The 19,470-nt window shown below is 42.0% G+C and overlaps 3 protein-coding genes across 3 annotated transcripts; 2 read left to right on the forward strand and 1 right to left on the reverse strand.

Moving 5' to 3' along the window:
- Window positions 1-433: 433 nt before the first annotated feature.
- LOC146628013 (succinate receptor 1-like) lies at window positions 434-1,534 on the forward strand. Its single transcript, XM_085359435.1, has one exon. The coding sequence runs from the start codon at window positions 434-436 to the stop codon at window positions 1,532-1,534; it is 1,101 nt and encodes a 366-aa protein (XP_085215561.1).
- A 1,108-nt stretch (window positions 1,535-2,642) lies between these two features.
- Window positions 2,643-10,862, forward strand: LOC146628014 (vesicular glutamate transporter 2.1-like). The gene is made up of 12 exons (XM_085359297.1): window positions 2,643-2,728; window positions 4,121-4,376; window positions 4,779-4,897; window positions 5,795-5,909; window positions 6,897-6,984; window positions 7,181-7,267; window positions 7,760-7,902; window positions 7,991-8,140; window positions 9,629-9,761; window positions 9,848-9,958; window positions 10,057-10,184; window positions 10,533-10,862. The coding sequence occupies exons 1-12, from the start codon at window positions 2,643-2,645 to the stop codon at window positions 10,860-10,862; spliced, it is 1,746 nt and encodes a 581-aa protein (XP_085215423.1).
- A 7,074-nt stretch (window positions 10,863-17,936) lies between these two features.
- fancf (FA complementation group F) lies at window positions 17,937-18,989 on the reverse strand. The gene has a single exon (XM_085359312.1). The coding sequence runs from the start codon at window positions 18,966-18,968 to the stop codon at window positions 17,937-17,939; it is 1,032 nt and encodes a 343-aa protein (XP_085215438.1). The 5' UTR covers window positions 18,969-18,989.
- Between the last annotated feature and the right edge of the window lie 481 nt (window positions 18,990-19,470).

Raw genomic sequence — 19,470 nt, forward strand, 5'->3', positions numbered from 1 at the left:
TGAGCATTTGTTTGACACGTTTGGACCGATGCTGCCGACCAGCAGCTCTTGTGCCGAGGACATCAAAGTTGCTTTTCACAGAACAGATGGCCGGAGAGAGAGCACTGATAACTATTCAGTGTTTGCTCGCACTGGTGGGTGTGTTTTACACCAAAATATGTTGGCAGGGTTGTTTCACTTGGCACTGTGCAGATCCTACTGTAACAAAGACATGGGGAACAGTCCGGTTCAGGTAGGTTGTAAAGACTCAATGTGATTTTAAATGTGTATCAATTAAAGATGAAACTGTGAATCAACTGAAATATTTTTCAGCTCTGTGATTAGGGCTTATATGACTATCATGTTGTTCGATGAGGATGAATACTTCTAGTGTAGCCTAGATTCTGTATATGAGCCCAGTAAACAAATCGGATTGATAGTTTAGATGATGATGATGTATTTAAATGCCAATGAGCTGGACACTGTGCTTGTGGTCATCCAGACTCCAGAGGAAGACCTTTGTGATCTGGACACCCATCATGGTTTAACTGTGGTCGAGCTCTACATTATGCCCGCCTCCTTCCTGACTGTGCTTATCCTCGGGCTTCCCCTCAACCTGCTCTCCCTGTGGGTTTTCACCGTGCGGCTGCAGCGATGGACCCGCAGCACGGTGTTCCTCTTCAACCTGACCTTAGCTGACACCTCCTGGCTCCTGGCCTTGCCTTTCCTCATCCATTACCATCTGAACCACATGTACTGGAACCAGGGGCTGCCGCTCTGCATTGCTGTGAGGATGTTTTACCACAACTACTTCTACCTCAGCATCTTCTTCGTCACCTGCATCAGTGTGGACCGATACCTGGCCATCGTACACCCACTGCGCTCTCTAGTGCTGCTCGATCGGCGGAAGGCCTGTCTGCTGTGCGCGGCCGTGTGGACGGCCACGCTGCTCCTAAGCATACCTGTTGCCCGGATGACTCTGATCCAGACTTGCCCCGGAAGCAACCGCACCGTGTGCACCCTGTACGTACTGCTACGTGAAACAGGGGAGAGCCTCCCTTATTCCCTCATATGCTCCATTATCGGCTTCCTCTTCCCGCTGCTCGCCATCTGCTACTGCGGCCTGCGCAGCATCAGAGAGCTTCGCCGTCGACCTCTCCACCCCGATCACCTCAACAAGAAACTGCGGCTCAGGCGGCTGCTGGGCGCAGTGCTAGTCATATTTTCGTCGTTTTACCTGCCCTATCACCTGAGCCGCAACGCTGCCGTCGTGATACGGGCGATCTACCCCGACAGCCCCGCCTCCTGGCGACCCGCAGACACGGCCTTCGTCCTGGAGATGTGTATTTGCGGCCTCATTACCTGCGTTAACCCCTTGTTCAGCTGCCTTACAGGACGCCAGTTTAGGAATGAGTTTTACGGCACGATTGCTGCCATGTTTCCACGTTGTCCACGCATGCAGGCAACATCTAAAGGGACCCAGATGAACCTTAGGAAAAGGCAGGAGGTGTCCAGTGTTGCACCTGTGCGCGCACTGCCTGCACCTAGACCTTAATGAGGAATTTGATTAAATGTTTTTCTTTTTTTGTGTAAATGTGTCAGAGATCACAAACCGCTGTGAGCCCTCCCCTCCCCTCCCTTTCTTAAGTGGCAATATCGGATACATACACTGCAAAGAACAATGGTTTCTGGTCTCCTTTATCTTGTCTGTTATCTGTGAAGGTTGCTCTGCTTCTTACACAACACTGCCTCTGCGTGGTTGACTGCGTGCTGTACTTTCTTCTGGTTCTGCGTGCGTGAATAGCAAATCTTTTAAATAAACAAATGAATTCAAATACAAATAGTGAGCTGATATCTTTGTTGGATTTTAGCAAAAGCAAGGCTTTCAGCATGTTTTGTTTTGTTTTTCACAAACTATCTCAGCCTCAGATTTAAGCCGACGAAGACCAGCCCAGTGCTCGAGAGCTTGCCCTTTTATAAGTTGTCTGGAATCATCTTGAAACTATCTTCTCCTGAATTAGAAAATAGGGAAGGGTGGGGAACGATTATGCAGTTGACAGCCGTAGCTGTTAACAGATCTGAAGTTGTAATTGAATTAGAGGAGACGAGCGGAGGGAGGAGGGGCATTGCGCGGAGCTGCTGACAGGTAGATGAGCTGTGCGCTGTCCGCGGTGCTGAAACCTCCTCCAGCTGCACCCACACCGGAGATTCCCCCACCTCAGGTTAGACCTGAGCTCCGATCATCTCCGCCGGCTCAAGCTCTCCACAATCCCACCTCAGTTTCTCAAATAATAGAACAATAAAAAAGGAGGAGAAAAAAATCCAAGTTGTGATCTTCGGTGGTGCCTTTTTCTTATCGCGGGCTGGATCTTAAGATGGCACTGCACGGATTAACATTGCGCAAGGCAAAAGCGGACTTATTTGACTGCTGTTTTGTGACTGTGAAAGCAACCCTTTCAGACTGAACGCCTCTCTCGTCTTTCTCCATTTTTTTTCTGGCGCATCTATTTTATTTTTTAGTTTGTTTCTACTGGACACATGCTTTTCGCTGAAGAGAAATAGGCGCCTTATTTCTGGATTAATATCTTAACAATATGCTTTTTAATGCTGCACTTATATTTGTTATAGTATTGTAGAAATTGTTTTCAGAAGATAATTTGGATATGGAGCCAGGAAAGGAGAAAGCTCTCCCCACCAGTAAAGAGGGGATGAAACAAATGGCAGGAAAGGCCCTCGGGGCTCTGTACAGGTAAGAAATTGTACATCTCTTTTAATCGCAGAATTAGTTTTGGAAGGATCAATTAAAATAGAAAATACGTCCAAATGATTAGATGACACAGACAAAGAAAACGTGCACTGGCTTTGAATGTGCTTATTACTGAATTACAATTATTACATTTTTTTTTTTTTTAAGAAAAAAGGTAAATCTCATCTTTATGAGGTGAATCACGAACAGGGTGCTGAGAGCAGAGTCGTGTGGCCCGAATATTTAAGGATCAGATATTTCCCTGGAGGACGGTCCCCCTCCACCAGCAGCTGTGGGTGTTTTTTAATAATTAATGAAACAGAACGAGTCGTGACACAAGGTCGGAGGATATCTATTACCTCACGTATTCATCTGTATTACTTCAAGATAGATGAACTTCATATCAACTGACTTCCTATATTCTTTAACGGCCACGAAGAGCTGCATGAAACGTGGCTCGGGTGAAACTGATGGCTGACTACAAAGGAAACAGCACCCGTTTAGATTTGGAGCAGGGAAGCAGGATGTGGTGGAATAGAAGCGAATTATTATTTATTTATTTTTTCTTTTTAATTCTCATTGGGAATTATAAATTATATTATGGCAGCAAAAACAAATCTTCGACAAGTATTCCAAAAGAAATACGAAGGTTTTAATCTGGGTCTGCATATGTTTGGAACTCTTTTGAGCCTTATTCGTTTATTTGCTGAACCAGAAATGATTTTTAGAAGCTGTAGCACAGAAAAAAAAACGTGACTCAAATCTGTTTGATTTAAGCTGTAGCTAGGCCAGTCATTTCACCGGATGAGGCCTTCGCATGTCAGGGTTTTTAAATCCACCTTAAATTTCGGTGAAAATTCCCGAATTGGAGCCAAAGCGAAATCCCTACACCGGATTTATGGCAGCTAATTAAATATTTAATAAAAAACATATATAGGGCGAAATTTAACTGCAAACAGCGCTGATGCAGATGATACTGCAATGCGGTATGAAGGTCATCTTTTTCTCCTCGATTCCATTCATCCTTTCCTTTCAACAAGTCAAGAAAAAATTATAACAGGATATTTCCCCCCTCATGAAGAGTGTGCAGGCGTTTGGAGGCCTGTGTCAGATTAAAGAATAAATTAGAGCCACTGACAGGGCCTGGAGTTGAAATGAAATTCTCATTCATAAACGCGAAGAAGCAGTGTTGGGTATTTCCAGGGGAATTATTTCTGCTGATCTGGCTTAAAAATCCATTAAAAAATATATATATATATATATATTTTTTTTTAAAAAATACTGTTTTCTTTCTTTAAACACAGTATCTGGCTGGTACTTTGTTATCATCCCTTCACGCCGGCTTTGAACATATGAATCACCTAAAAAAATGAGTATTATATAATCGAAATGCAGGAGACTCGAAAAGCGGCAGCAAACAGGTGAAGCGATCGAGCTGACGGAGGATGGGAGACCGCGAGCGGACGAGGAGCGGAAGACGCCCCTGTGTGACTGCACGTGCTTCGGGCTGCCGCGCAGATACATCATCGCTATGCTGAGCGGGCTCGGCTTCTGCATCTCCTTCGGTATCCGGTGTAACTTGGGTGTGGCCATCGTCAGCATGGTCAATAACAGCACAATCCACCAAAACGGGAAGATAATCATCAAAGAGGTGCCTGTAAACCCCGCCTCTTCATTCACCATGAACCCCATCCTGCACCCCACCCTACCCCACCCTCTTATGTGTGATAGGTGGTGAGATAGAACTGAGTCTGTTGTCCCTTTCAAGTGCCTTTCATGTGTTAAACAGAGTAATTAGCAAAATGAGTATAGTTTGCGCTTTTTTGTTGTAAATTTATTGGAAATTGTGATTTTTAAAAAAAATCATTTTAGATAATCACAGAGGTCAATTTCACTGCGAAGCATTACATTTTATATACACCTTTCTGCAAATATTTCTCTCCTGTAACACTTACCACTTAGGGAAAAAAACGAAAAAGTGATCTCACTGCGATACACACTACAGCGAATTAAAAGAGACGTAATTTTGTTTTTATTTTTATGTGCCTGAAAGAAAGCGAAATTCAACTGGGACCCGGAGACTGTGGGGATGATTCACGGTTCCTTCTTCTGGGGCTACATAGTTACTCAGATTCCAGGAGGGTACATCTCCTCCAGGCTGGCTGCAAACAGGTAAAACTATACACATTTTTTGAGTTAGGTCTTTGAGGAGATTATATTTAGGAAATATCGGTTTCCTACTGATTTCCCATTGTATCTACGAACAAAAAATGTATAATTTAGTGTGCAGACTTGTTGGCAAACCAGTAGGTTTGGAGAAACCTGCAGATAAACTGGGGATTTGGCTGATGCCCGCCAGGCGTGCCTCCTCATGTTAATGAGCTCCCACGGGACCACCGTGTCTAATCCTTTATGTTCAGAGGCATGGCAACCACACCGGCCAAAGCCATGTGTGCGAAGTGCTTCTAAGCAAAGATTGTAGCGTGATTTCAACCACCGCGTCCCACTTCTATACCTTATTATTTCATTAGCAGCTGACTGGAAATATAGATAAATATACAAAACGATCATTCTTTAAAAAAAAAACAACGGTTAAACTATCGATCAATATTAGAGCGCAGTAGACAGATACTGCAGAAAGAAGGAGATGCAAGGAAAAATAAAGTGCGCTAAGCTCGCAGCATGGGTCCTTATTACATTAACATTACAGGATTGTTAAAACTGAATCTAAATGAATCTTTGAAGAGCTTCATCATACCAAGTCAGCTGAGCCCTCTGACGCCTTCTGCTGCAAACACCTCCTGTCCTCACTCCCCTGGAAACCGAATAACAGCCTGTTGTGTGCGCGCTTTTGTGTGTGGCACCCAATTAGGACTGGTTTGTCTTGATTATGAGTGTTTATTCTTCCACTATATTATAAAAATTTAAAATATAGGATTCAGTCTACTGTTTACTGATATTTGCAGTTGATCAAAAAGATGCAGACCCCGCTTTTCTTTTCCTTGAGCCACATACAGATTTCATTTTGATACAAATTTGACAAATAATCTTGTAATGCTGTTTATCCAGAGTTTTTGGTGCTGCCATCGTGCTGACATCTACCCTGAACATGTTCATTCCCTCTGCCGCCCGGGTCCACTACGGATGTGTCATCTTTGTGAGGATATTACAAGGGTTGGTGGAGGTACTGATGCACAATTTGGTTTTGACCTTTAAAACACTCAAGGATGATGCCTCATTATCAAACCAGGAGCTGAGTTTGACCCCTTCCTAATGAAATTGTCCTGACATTCTGTTTTCAGCCAGGTTTTACAGCAATCTTCTGTTTCTATTCAAGCCTGCTGCTCTCTATTTGGATTTCTGCTGAAAAAAAAGGAAGCTCTATTCATTATACTGTACACATATTAGTACACAATCGTCAAACAAAGTAAAACCCTGAATAGCAGGGCTTATGTGTACTGGCTTGCCTGGCTTAGAGAGCTCCATGTTCACATAGAAACACAATGAACAAAAGAGATAAAAACCACTTGATGCGGGCGGCTCCCGCAGCTCAAGAAGGGGAATGATTTCAGAGGGAGAGACGCTATTATTAGTTTGAAGGTCATCTTCTTTTGTTGTTTTGTTTAGCTCCAAACTGTAGTTTCAGTTGCTGCTCATGACCATTCAGAGAGGGAGCTGCCTGCGTTCAGCGCCATGGCTTATTACTACAAATTAAACATTAGCATTTCAGGGTGTCTCCCACTGCAAGCCTCAGCAATTTGTGTCTATCAATAGTTGATTGTATGCCACTTAGTGTGTAATGAAGATTTAATGGGAACAATCCAGGGCTTCTTTTTTTTTTTTTTCATGAAGTGGGCAGTCAGCTTGAATTTGCACTGACTCACACCTAAGCCATTAGTCTCTATTAGAAAGATCAGCTACAATGCATGTCAGTTTGTTTGTTATTAACTGCAATTTGACTTGTAAGTCTCTGGCAAAAAAGAAGAGACGGCGTCAATCAAGCAGAATATATTTTCATTAATTGTGAAAACAGCTACAGTTTTGATGAAATTAGCAAATTAAGCATGTTGTGCTTTTACGCTGTCAAAACAAGTATGTTAAAGCTGGTGGGAAACAATCGCTGTCTGATCTTACTGTTGCTGTAATGTTGTGTTTTTCATTCACCATACAGGGAGTGACTTACCCGGCCTGCCACGGGATCTGGAGTAAATGGGCTCCGCCGCTGGAAAGAAGTCGTCTGGCAACCATCTCGTTTTGTGGTACAAAACAGACACACAAAAGCAAGATTGGCTCGTCATTATCATGCATCATCACGTTACTTTATACACTTGAGTGCAGGTTTAGGGTTACATACCACTGTGCCTAAAAGGTGTGCAAACAAGAAGTGAACACCTTTGTAACTAAATACAAACACAGATCGCTTTCTGCTCAGTCATGACAATTTGTCCTCTTCAGGATCATACGCCGGCGCAGTGATCGCCATGCCTCTGGCTGGGATCCTGGTCCAGTATACTGGATGGTCCTCTGTCTTCTATGTGTATGGTAAGTACTGCTTTATCTGACTGACTTCACCTTAAAAGGACACTCTGTTCCATGTAAAGGTAGAAATAATGTAACAGTTGGGTTTTTTCTTAGCCATAAATGCCATACAGTTCAATTCTGTGCATTTTTCTTGTGCTGCTACAGTCTCATGTGGGCTTATTAGATAAAGTTAGCAAAGTCTACAAAGTCAATGTTATATAACTGACACCGGTGAGTCAGTTCACTGCCTCTCCCATGTCTGTCTATGCATGCAACTATCTAACTAATATATACTCTCTAAACTTCTGAAATAAGCCCAAGCATTATTATGACTAACCCATTAAATCAGATAGTATATATGTTTGTTTTCCATTATTTTGTACAGAATTAACCAAACGTCAGACTTTTGTATTCTGATTTTGACAGCAGCTAAATCTCCACTTGAATTTTACGTTCTGTGGATCTGTATCATCTGAAGTTTTTTTTAATGACTGATGTGTTTGATTTGTTCAGGAACCTTTGGGATATTTTGGTACATGTTCTGGATTTTGGTGTCCTATGAAAGCCCGGCAGAACATCCAACAATCACCGAGGAGGAGCGCCGTTACATCGAGGAGAGCATTGGCGAAAGTGCCCAGCTCATGGGTGCGATGGAGGTGGGTGCTCAGTCTGTATCTTCTGATTTCTGATGCCACACCAAACACTGCTCAGGCTGATTTAGCATTTGTCACGTTGCTTCAACAGAAATTCAAGACTCCCTGGAGGAAATTCTTCTCTTCTATGCCTGTCTATGCAATCATTGTGGCCAACTTCTGCAGAAGCTGGACCTTTTATCTGCTTCTCATCAGTCAGCCTGCATACTTTGAAGAAGTTTTTGGCTTTGAGATCAGCAAGGTGAGTAAATTTATGCTTCATAAAGTCTATTATTAGGCCTAAAATGTCTCATCTGATCTCACCATCAAATTTCCGAAAAAAAAGATGCTATAATTGCTTCTAAAAAAGGCATAACAGGTCCATTTTGTTGTTATGCCAGCCATCTAATGTCATGTATTTATTCTTAAAGACTAAATGTTTTCATTTTCTAGCTGAACAAAGGTATCCCAACTCCGGAAACCAAAAAGAGGGTTCACCATGCAGCCACTGCAGTGACCCTATGCCTCACCAGTGGGGCTCAACCCATGATTTCAGAACCACAGGGATAAACATACCAAACTGGCCATAACTGAAATTTATTCGAGTAACATAACTGGATGAAAATATTAAAACAGTGTGACAATAATAAAGATTTTGTTTATACTTAGAAACCTACAGAAAATTTTTGGCTTCCTTTAGCTTTTCACCCACAAAGCTGTGGGTGAAAAGCTTAAAATTTCACCCACAGCTTTTACTATTTTAGTTCACTCTCATTATAGTTTTCACTCACAGATGGGCAAAGGTGTTTAAAGCAGCCATAAAGTACTTAAAACATATTATACCCTACTTGGCACATCAACCTCTTTGATTAGATTTCAGCCGCTAACGACTCCCTTTGGCAGCTAAGTAAATAATAACTCAGTTTAAAAGAAGCATCCTAGGAAGAAAGTTTGGGTCTAAATGGTATAAATGTAATTAAAGCCATGCGGTTTTATTCATATAGCATCAAATCACAACAAAAGTTGCCTCAAGGTGCAACATTTGTTCCTGGTTTCTTTTAAGTACTATTGCATTTTAGATTGTATTAATAATTGTCACCCCAGGGTTAAATTAGGCTGGAATGGTAGACCCACGTGTATAATTGTACGTTTAGCTGCTAATACAATGCAGCAGGCTAAACGATATCATCTTAAAAAGTAATATATGAAGAAAGTTTGTTTCTGTTGAACCATTATTATATTTGCTCAACCTCAATGGAAATAATTTCCTAATTTTAAATGTATAACCATGGATTTAAAAAAAAAAGAACAATATAAAACAAAAGATATTTTGTTTTATATTTAAAAAAGAACATATATAAAAATTAAACAATAATTCTGAAGTTTAATGGATATTTACATTTGCAATTTTGGGACAACTTGCTTTAGAAAATGCTGTGATTTGTTGTTTTTACCTGTCCTCATGTGTCATACATGTAAAAAGAAAGCAGCCAGTCTCAAATTACCCCAGTCCTCTGAGCTCCAGCGAGAGTGTAAAGCATCACTCAGGCTGCTCTGACAGATGCAATTCAGGCTGAGGATGAGTTTCTGATATTAATGTGGTGAATTATTGCTGACATGTGATAGAGGAGCCAAGAGGTTACAGCAGAGGCTGAGATTTGCTCTGAGACTGAGAGAATCCCCTTCTTGTTGTGACAGCTGCTCTGCTGCTGTTGGAGCTGCTTCAGAAAAGTATTTGATGCTTTCCCAGGTTGGAATCCTGTCAGCTCTCCCTCACTTGGTCATGACCATCATCGTGCCTTTAGGAGGTCAGCTAGCAGACTACCTGCGAACCCACAACATCATGTCCACCACTACGGTCCGCAAAATCATGAACTGTGGAGGTGAGGTCTTAATCGTGAGATTTTTGTCAGTTCTTTGAAGTACTCCTCATCAGTTCATGACTTAACTCTTTTCCTGCTGTTTTCAGGCTTTGGCATGGAGGCTACTCTTTTACTAGTGGTTGGGTATTCCCACAGTAAGGGGGTGGCCATCTCTTTCTTAGTTCTGGCGGTGGGATTTAGCGGTTTTGCAATATCAGGTGAGTCCTAAAACAACGATGTATTGTTCATATTTGATCCCACCTCAATGTGAATCAGCAGCAGACTCAGGAAGTCTCCTTGTTTCGTTTGGTTGCAGGTTTCAACGTGAACCATCTAGACATCGCCCCTCGCTATGCCAGCATCCTCATGGGCATTTCCAATGGCGTGGGAACACTGTCAGGGATGGTCTGCCCTCTTATAGTGGGAGCAATGACAAAAAACAAGGTGAGTCGTAATCAGGCAACAACAAACATATTTTTGTTTGAGTTTTTAAAGCCCACAGCCATCTCCTGATCCTAGTCTACTGTTTAATAGTGTAATCATTTAAACCTGGATCACAGAGCTTTCCTTACTGTAGCAAACCCTCTCATTATGCCCAAAATATGACCAATCCCCTCTGTGCCTGATCCTTACCCTCATATTTTTATTTACTTAAATGCAAACCACTGGTGCAGTTGTGGCGTATTTGTTCTGCCTAATCTGAGCAAGTTAGAAGAGCACATCTGTTCTATGATATAACCTAAAACTTTACAAAGGGACTCAGCCTGGCTCCAACCTTTGTCCATTTCCCAGACTCGTGAAGAGTGGCAGTATGTCTTCCTCATTGCTTCTCTCGTGCATTACGGAGGCGTGATATTTTACGGGCTCTTCGCATCGGGGGAGAAACAGCCATGGGCTGACCCTGAAGAAACCAGCGAAGAGAAGTGCGGTTTTATAGATGAGGACGAGCTGGCAGAGGAGACGGGCGACATCACCCAGGGATACGGTGCGATGGGAGGTCCGGCTAAAAGCTACGGGGCCACGGGGCAGCTGAACGGAGGCTGGGTGCAGGACTGGGATAAAACGGAGGAATACGTACAGGAGCCAGCGGGAAAGATGTACACCCAGCGCGGCTACTCTTAAACCAGACAGTTGTGGTGAGTCTGCCCACGAAAACAGACTCATCATCACCAGTTGCACAAGCATTATATTAGATGTTTAAATCCATTCTGTATGTTAAAGTAAAAGAAGATTCAAAAGCCACTGTAAAGAAGTAGTTGCAATGCAGAACAATCCTCATTAGAGCCTCATGTTTCTCATCACATGTACCTACAGTAGGGCTTCACTATACAGACAGCAGTCGTACTATTTAGGACCCAAAGCTCATCAATCTACTTGAACAAGACAAGCCAGACGAAACTGCAGTCGACCATCATGTAGGGTCTTTCTCTGAAATACTACTCTGATTGCACTGAAACTATGAAAGTATTCTAAAAACAAGATTCTGTTTCTCAAATATGTTTTATGTACTGTATATACCTGCATACTGTTTCTGTGAGACTATTGTGAATTTTGGGTCGTTGATCTGTGTGAACATTAATATAAAAGGCCATATTTTTCATGGACAGTACCTCTTCAGGGAGACGTCTGCTTGCAAAAAAGGTCTTCTTCTTCTCGAGTGAGGCCTGTAACACATAAGACAAAAATAGCGTGAGTGAAGTTGAACCGTAGAGTTTTAGTGTGTGTTTGTTGCATGACTTTTGCTCAGATCAATGTTTCAGACGCGGCCGCCTCACAGCCACCGATAGTCCTCATTCAGCCTACTGCTTTGTTCTTAGATTCAAGCGTCTCCCGCCATTATAAATAATAAGAGGAATTTTCGTAATCAGGTTCCGGTCGTGACGTGAGACAAATCAAAAAAGTTGTGAAGGCAACTGCTGCTCAGAAAACATTGACTATTGATGTTTGGTGTGCACTGCAATAAATTCTGTGTACCAGCTGCCACCCATTACATTCTGTTTTGTAACGTGACACTGGCTTGCTGTATCTTAACTGTAATTGTTTTTGGAGTCATGTGATGATCAACATTAAGGTGTGTGTTTTAACAAATTACAATTAGTGTCTGGAGATCCCCAGCTTTAGTGCTCATGACGCAGGAGGAATGCACTGCTGTGTATGAACAACCACGTTTTGTGAGCCCCTGGTGTCCCTTGGTTATTGTCATTGTCACCAAAAAGTACTTTATTGACACATTGATATCGTCGCATATGAGTGGACCACATGGATTAATAGATGGCTCTTCCACCTGACTTTATTTGCTGTTTAAACACTTTGATTCATTTTGCTGTATGAAAAATCTGCAAGGATGTTTAAAATATATGAATATTTAAGAATGTTTATGATGACCAAAAGATGCTATTACGGCTTTGTGCCTAAAGATTATGTAAACAGATAAATGTGATTTTATGGCTTCTAATATTGTGTTTAATGAAGAGGTATGTTGATGTCAAAAGGTGTTATAAAAAAATACTCATATCATTTTATAAAAAAAAAAAAAAAAAGTAATCAAAAAGGTAATTTTTTGTCATTTTTATCTCGTGTGTAAATGGGATGATACATTAGTCCTCATTGACGGGAGACAGACTGCCAAATCGGTTAACCACCAATTCTCCAATCACTGCCAAGCATCTCCTGTTCTCTCCAAGTTTCTCATTAGTAAATCAATGGCACAGGTCTCTGGGGTCTAGGGGAGAGCACTGGACCCTGTAGCCTGGAAATTGGTAAGAGACAAGAGATACAGCATTACTAAACTGTTTCATCCATGCACACCACCACCATTTAACATCTTTGCAGAGACTTCTGATTTTAATAAGCTGATGTGGAGTCAGGTTGGGTCTGTTTCAGAGGAAAAAAGATCAGGAAAAAACAAAAAAAGGAAAGGAAAGGTGATGACATTTTAATGTTTGTAATGTGCGGTCTCAGACACACCCATTTCCTTCTCTGCACATTTGAGCTCAACACTGTTCTCTGTAGCACATTAAGGTATTGACCCAGCTCCTTCATTATGTCCAATCACAAGACGAATCAATATTGTTTAGCTCTAGAATTCATTAGCATTTTAAGATAAAAAATGCTCCTGTTTAAAAGATTTAAACAGCACTGATGATTCGCCTTAGTAGTTATTAATGCATTTTTGTTAGAATAAAAAAACATATATATACAGAGCAATAGTAGTCGTAGTCACTGTTTGCAGCTTTAAGGTTGAAAAATATTTATATTGTTGTCATAAAATTTACCTGATAAAACTCAATAAAATAAGTAGCTCTGGTAGGGAAAATTAAAGCATAAAAACATAAAGGAATAAAAATGTACAATGACATTAGAACAAGTGACATATTGATATCTATGGAGATAATCTGTGTAGAGTTGCTGAAAAAAATGCAGATTAGAACAATCAACTCGTACTAAGAAAAATGCTCTAAAGATCAACTTTTTAAAAATATAAACACTGACTCATCTTCTCTTTCTCTTAAGATAAACTGAACAGTAACAGATTTTTTTCTTTTAACTGTTTGCTAAGTAAAGCAAGCAATCTTGATAACTGTGGTAAATAATTCATGTACGTCTCCAGCTTATTGGTGTATAAGACTATGAAAAGCACAAAATAAAAGGAATGACTGACTCCATCATCAGAAGTCTGATCAGCTTCTTGAAGAATGGCAGTGTATGAATTTCCATTGTCCTGTTACTGCAGCACAAGGTGAAAATGTCCTGGGAAAACCTCTGTAGCCTCGTGCACGTGAAACCTTTGGAGCGCTCCTCTTACCCGAAGGGAACGTTCGAAAGGCGTGACGTCTGAAGGGTTGTGTCAAGCACTGGTTTCCTGCCCGTGATGGACATTCAGAGTACAGTAGCCTTTCACCGCCTTAATTGATGGTTGGATCACAGGAAGCAGCTTCATGTCTAAATCATCCCAACTGTCAGGAGGGGGAGCAATTACAATAAATCTCAGTTTCTCCCCTGATTATTCACCCAGCCGAGGAGGGAAACCATTAACCCTCACGCCTGCTTGGCGCACGTTAATTTGACAGAAAACACAATTGTGTCACCACTCACGTGGAACATGTTTTCTCATGCCTAACCAGCCGGAGTCGTCATGGCTGTTACACCAGTGACGTGCCCGTTAGGATGCACAGTAATTGGGCAAAAAGCTTCTGTCAGCATTTCTTTCACAGGTGGAAAGTCTGTCAGCCTTCACCTGCCTGCATCACTGACTCTTTATATTTCTGCAGCATCTCCGGCTCGGTCACTGTGATGTTCGTCTGGTTGTGTAATCCGGAGGGTGAGTGGAGGGGGATTGAGTAGTTGTCAGTCTGTGGGGCAGGTGCACTTTGGCTCCTGGGGGACTGTAATGGGATGAGGCCCAGCCACAATGAGTGTTTGATGACGGGGTTGCACGCCTCCTGTGGGACTCTCCCTGCATGCAATTATCCTCCTGCTCCATCCTCCCGTCTAGTCTGCAGCTCAGACAATTTCTTTTTCCACACTGCATTCTCAATATTTTTTTAGTCCTAACGTATAATTCACATTCCTCATACCCCAAAACATCAGGTATTAATTAAGGCCTAAATTTCAAGGCAGGATTGGAGTAATTACTGTTTTACAACACCCCCCGACATGACAATACACATCCCCGGGGCAAGTGGTTTTTCCACACACCTCCTTCCTCTCTCTTGTTAATTGCTTTATTAATGGAGATCTTGCTGGCTCAAATTGGATTTGCACAAAATAACATGTTATATATCACTACTTTGCACCCACTACAAACCATATGTAATTTGAACATACACACACACAAAAAAAAGACTGGTGTGTTTCCACCATGACTCCTAAACGTTTAGATATTATATTAAAAAAACGATTTTAAATGAAACCCTCTGCAAAACGGCTTTACAACGGTGTGCTATCATCTCTGCTGTACTTTCCAGTTGTATCCATTAGCATTACATTTGATAGCATTTGCTCTAATGAGTCAGAGAAACGGGGATGCAAAGGTGAGAATTTTCCAGGATGGGAGGAGTAGACAGAGACTGCTACATTTAATTTATCTTTTGTTTTTCACCTTCCACGGAAGTGCAGTCACATTTGAAGCAATCCATCACAGGTCCATCCACTTCCCTACCCCCCACCCCTCCATATCGGATTACACTGACAGCTTCATACACGCTGATATAGTATCAGAAGCAGACAAAGGAAGATAAGATCCAATACGATACTTGTCGTGTTTTGACAAAGCACCGTCAGCTCTGGAAGAAATCGTAATAAGAGAGTGGAAGAATTTGCAGGTGATGAGACAAAATATTTTGCAGGGTTTATTTTCACTTTGCTTTTCTGCACACAATTTTTCTTTATTTATATAATCCATCATGCCGCTCAAAGAAATAAATTTGTTGCCACTATCTTTGTTCAACCTTCAGAGATGTTTAGTTTAAGATGTTATGATGATAATCAAACCCATTTAAGCGTGCCTGCTGACGGTGGTCGCTGATCGTCGTCATCCTCTGAGTGGGACACAGGTGTGCGGAGGGGTTTCTCCTGCCTCTGTGATCCATCGCTGAAAACACAAAAGGGGCCAGACTGGAGCGGCTTAGGCACGTGCCGAGGGAGGGCTCTACCCTCCTGCGCCCACCCCCTCAGAGGACTCCCTATTTACACCACCAGATGGTGGCTGGATCTGAGTTTTAATGAATGTTATCCTTCATGACCCTCCAGGAGCTGCAGGACAGCAGTCGCTCTCAGCACGTCTCACTGCAGTTTGTTACCCCCACGCTGCTGGAGAACAAACGTGACGCTGGACGGATGGAATGTAAAATAAGGAAGGATAAGACAATCATCCAACTCTTTGCTTAGAGCATGTTCTTTATAACAGACAGCACTGATACACATGTATGAAATTATAAGTTTTCTCATTTGTCCTTTTGAATTAATAAAGCGCATGACACATTTAAATTAAATAAGCTGGATGTAAGCGGCTGACTTCGACTCTCAGTCTGTTCTAATAAAGGCTTACTAGCTTGCTGCAAACAGCTGGAGGTCAAATATAAAATAAGCAATTCAGAAGATAGATGGATAGGTGGATGTTTAATAGCTAAATAGTGTTACAGACTGCCAAAAGAAGCAGTTTCTTCTTAGTGGTTTCCAGACATGTGGGTATGATTTAGACTGTTATAAATAACGGGTAAAACATGGTTTTATTAAATATTAGACTGGCATAGGCATAGTACTAAAAATGCTGCTTTTCTTGTAGGCTTATTGGAGTCAGATGGTAACACATCTGAATCATCACCATGGCAGCTCTCTCACCCTGCCAGTAACGTGTAAGGCTGTGAATCAGAGTGAGAACCACAAAGTCTACACAAGAAAATAACTGTGGGTGGAAGCACCCGATGGCTACATGCTAAAAGAGTAGAGGTGGATAATTCTCGTTAGTTTGTGGAATGGTGCTCTGAAACTGCATTTTTGTAGATTTTGTAAATTAAACACACTCCCAACAAATTCATAATTATTTTTGCATGCATTTATAACACAAGAGCAGGTTAGATCTCTGCAGTCGTTGCTGGTTGGCATATGTTCTTCACTGGCTGGAAATAAACTGGTTGTGTATGCGCTGCCCTTTACTCAGTGACCCTCGTCCGTCTCTACGAGAATTGCTTTCACGGTGTGTTAAATGAGCCGTGGCTGTGTTGGTGTTTCCCTCCGCACGGTGGCCCGGGCTCTAATTCGCTGACAGGGTTATGTCACACACCAGCCATTGTGCAGAGTTTGATTGAAGACGCCTGATCTGACTAATTGATCCCTCGCTGCACAAGCGCTCAGACACATGGGCAAGGTCTGAGATGTGTAAATTGGCAGTCAGGTCACATGACTGGAATTAAGCCAATCCAAATGTATAGGTTTAGATCAAGCACTGCTGGAGGCTTTTACTGACAGATGGTGTGGAAAAAAAGTGAAAATCATTTGAGGTGTGTAGAGTTAGGAAAGGGTACGTGGTTGCACAGCGCTTTTGCTGGCTTTGCTTATTGCTATTTCCTTATAGCCCCGAGCTTATTATCAAACCCATCTCTCTCCACAGATCTGCATAATGTGGAATTAAACTTTAATTTCTTTTTAGGTCCTCATAAATCAGCCGCTGCAGAATAATTTTAAACAACGCAGCTCCTAATGGCTTGGTATTAGGATCAAATTTATGAGGCTGAATGAAACCTTGAGCTTCCAAAGACCCATGGCATCTGTTTACTGTCTCACAAGTACGTTCAGTTTAAGTGAGTCGGATCGTGTGCTGACACGGTTTACAAAGCAGCACAAAAGCTATAATGTGTCCAAACAACTAAGTTCAACAGTTCAACAAACAGCCAACTGGACTGACTAATATATATACATATATATACATATATACACATATATATACACACACACACACACACACACACACACACACACTAAAAACAATAAATCCAGAGATAGAGATTAACTCCTGAAGCATCAAGAGCAGGATCTCATTTGCCATTGTTCTTGTATCATATGCCCCACCCTGTTCTTCGTCCTGCCTCTTTTTCCACTTTTCTAGATTAAAATCTCATATAATAAGCAATCTGGCCAATTTCACCAACAGTGAAGTCATCACAAATATTCTAATTATCACAATATATCATTAAAAACATGTTTACATTTCAACAAGAATTACTATATTGCAACAAATTTTCAGTCTGAGAGGAGCCACCACAGTGACCATTTTTATTATATCTTTCTACTGCATCTGTAATTAGCAGTTATGTGTTTGTCTAGATACATGAACTGAGGAAAAGTGCAACATGAGTCAAATATTGTACTGAAACACATTTCTGTAAACAAAGGTGGAAAACATTCAAGAAGAACCTAAAACTTTTTGCTCTGCTAGAACAATTCTTCTCATCACCAGCCTAAATTCTCACATGTTAAATATTTCATAAACCCACAGTCATGCTCACACTTTGGTAAAATTAAACAAAACTGACAGAAATATCATTACAATTGTTAGAACAACGTGACCATTAAGAAAAAAAACTGATGTCAGCTGTTTAATATGCTTTTTCTGATACCGAAAAATATAGACAATATCAAGATATAAACAGGAATTTGGCCACAATTTGATCATCTTTCAAGCTCCAAGACCATCAGTCACATGTTTAAAGCTGACAGCAGGTCTCCCCACACACTCAGCCCTGTGACATCAAAGTCTCCATCAGAAATCTTCAAAGCATTTAGTTCTTTTTCTACATCCCCCCTCAGAGACGGACTGGCATCGAATAAAGCCAGAAAGAGCTCAGTAAGTTTCTTGAAGGACACTCCGGGACCCGTGCTGGTTAGAACCCATTCGCCGTCACTTAAGCTGTATTCCATTTCCGAGGCCCACTTTTTCAGTACATTACAAGATGCATCTCTGAGTTTCTGATGTTCTTTTGCCAGGTCTTTCAAAAGTGTAGGAGACAGTAGAGAACACATGTACTGCAGCAGGCTGTGTTTCTTTTGCAACCAGTCTAAGAGAAAATCATGTGCAGCAGTTTGTGCAGTACAGCTTTTGGATGTCAGCAGAGCTGCAGCGATGACTAGACAGAATTGTTGCAATGCCCCTTCGCATCCCTGGAGAACAGAGCCTAAAAATTGCTCTGCCCTGCAGGTTTCACTGCCTTGGTTCAGCAGAGCCTCCAGCCTCTCCATCAGCATCTCCCCCTGCACCTCAGCATCAGCACCAAGGGCTGACATATCAGCTAGGGGGCTCAGGACCTTATAAACTGATTTGCATTGAACTATGTGACTGCAGAGACCTGTGACGTCCTCATAGTCTCCGTGCATCGTCTTGACAGGACGCGTTGTGTCAAAGAGGATCTTCATGAGAGAACTAGGAAGTTCTGGGTTGTTCAACAACCTGACGAGCAACAAGTGCTGGCACCGGGGGAGGTCCGAGAGGGAGACTTCGGTGTATCCGGGGATGGTATCTCGCAGAGTTTGGTTTGTGAGCTGCAGCTGTTTCTCCATGATCCTCCTAATAGCGGCGTTATTATGGAACCTGGAGAAGACGTGCTCGCAGTACCGGGCCCAGTGAAACGCCCTGGACAGAGTTTGTTTATCCCAGTGATTCACCGCATCGCTCTGCGCCGCCACCGCCAGCATCTCCACCGTGCTAGCTAAGTTTTTCAGCACCGCCTCCATGTGGCGCTCTCAGCATTCAGAGTTCAGCCTTCAGTCCGGCTTCGGAAACCCACTGAGGAGAAAGGTTACAGCCTGAACCTGAATCATCTGAATTTCGCCATGCTGCTGAAAAACTGCTATAGCATTTGAGATGTAGCGGTTTAGCTACATGTTAGCTAAGATGTCAACATACTAGCATGGCAAAACAAGACTTCCGGTGCCGCACTTCAATAAATAATTCCTCTTGAGTAACGTGGGTTTCAATAACAGCTGACGTTACAATAAAAAATGAATATGACAGCACGGAGAAAGTTGAAGAAACTCACATATCTGTTGCCGGTTTCTACTGCTTGATTTTCCGGTTGAATATACCGCTCGTTAGTGCGCAAGTGTGCCAATATAATTTCATCCCCTTCAAAATAAAAGCACATCAAGTGATCTTAGCGCCACAAAATGAGTTTATGAGTTCGGTACACACAAACTCGGAATTTTTGTGCTTACGTGTATTTATTATATGGATTAC

The sequence above is a fragment of the Diplotaxodon limnothrissa genome, linkage group LG7, assembly GCF_057381915.1.
Source record: "Diplotaxodon limnothrissa isolate DT_005_m linkage group LG7, D_limnothrissa_male_GT1.1, whole genome shotgun sequence".
NCBI classification, from domain to species: Eukaryota; Metazoa; Chordata; class Actinopteri; order Cichliformes; family Cichlidae; genus Diplotaxodon; species Diplotaxodon limnothrissa.

Excerpts from the sequence above, each read along its gene's own strand:
- LOC146628013 (XM_085359435.1), top strand. The coding sequence starts at position 434 with ATGTATTTAAATGCCAATGAGCTGGACACTGTGCTTGTGGTCATCCAG.
- LOC146628014 (XM_085359297.1), top strand. The coding sequence starts at position 2,643 with ATGGAGCCAGGAAAGGAGAAAGCTCTCCCCACCAGTAAAGAGGGGATG. Across the intron at positions 4,377-4,778 it reads GGAAGATAATCATCAAAGAG|AAAGCGAAATTCAACTGGGA; the intron begins GTGCCTGTAAAC and ends TGTGCCTGAAAG. Across the intron at positions 10,185-10,532 it reads GAGCAATGACAAAAAACAAG|ACTCGTGAAGAGTGGCAGTA; the intron begins GTGAGTCGTAAT and ends TCCATTTCCCAG.
- fancf (XM_085359312.1), bottom strand. The coding sequence starts at position 18,968 with ATGGAGGCGGTGCTGAAAAACTTAGCTAGCACGGTGGAGATGCTGGCG.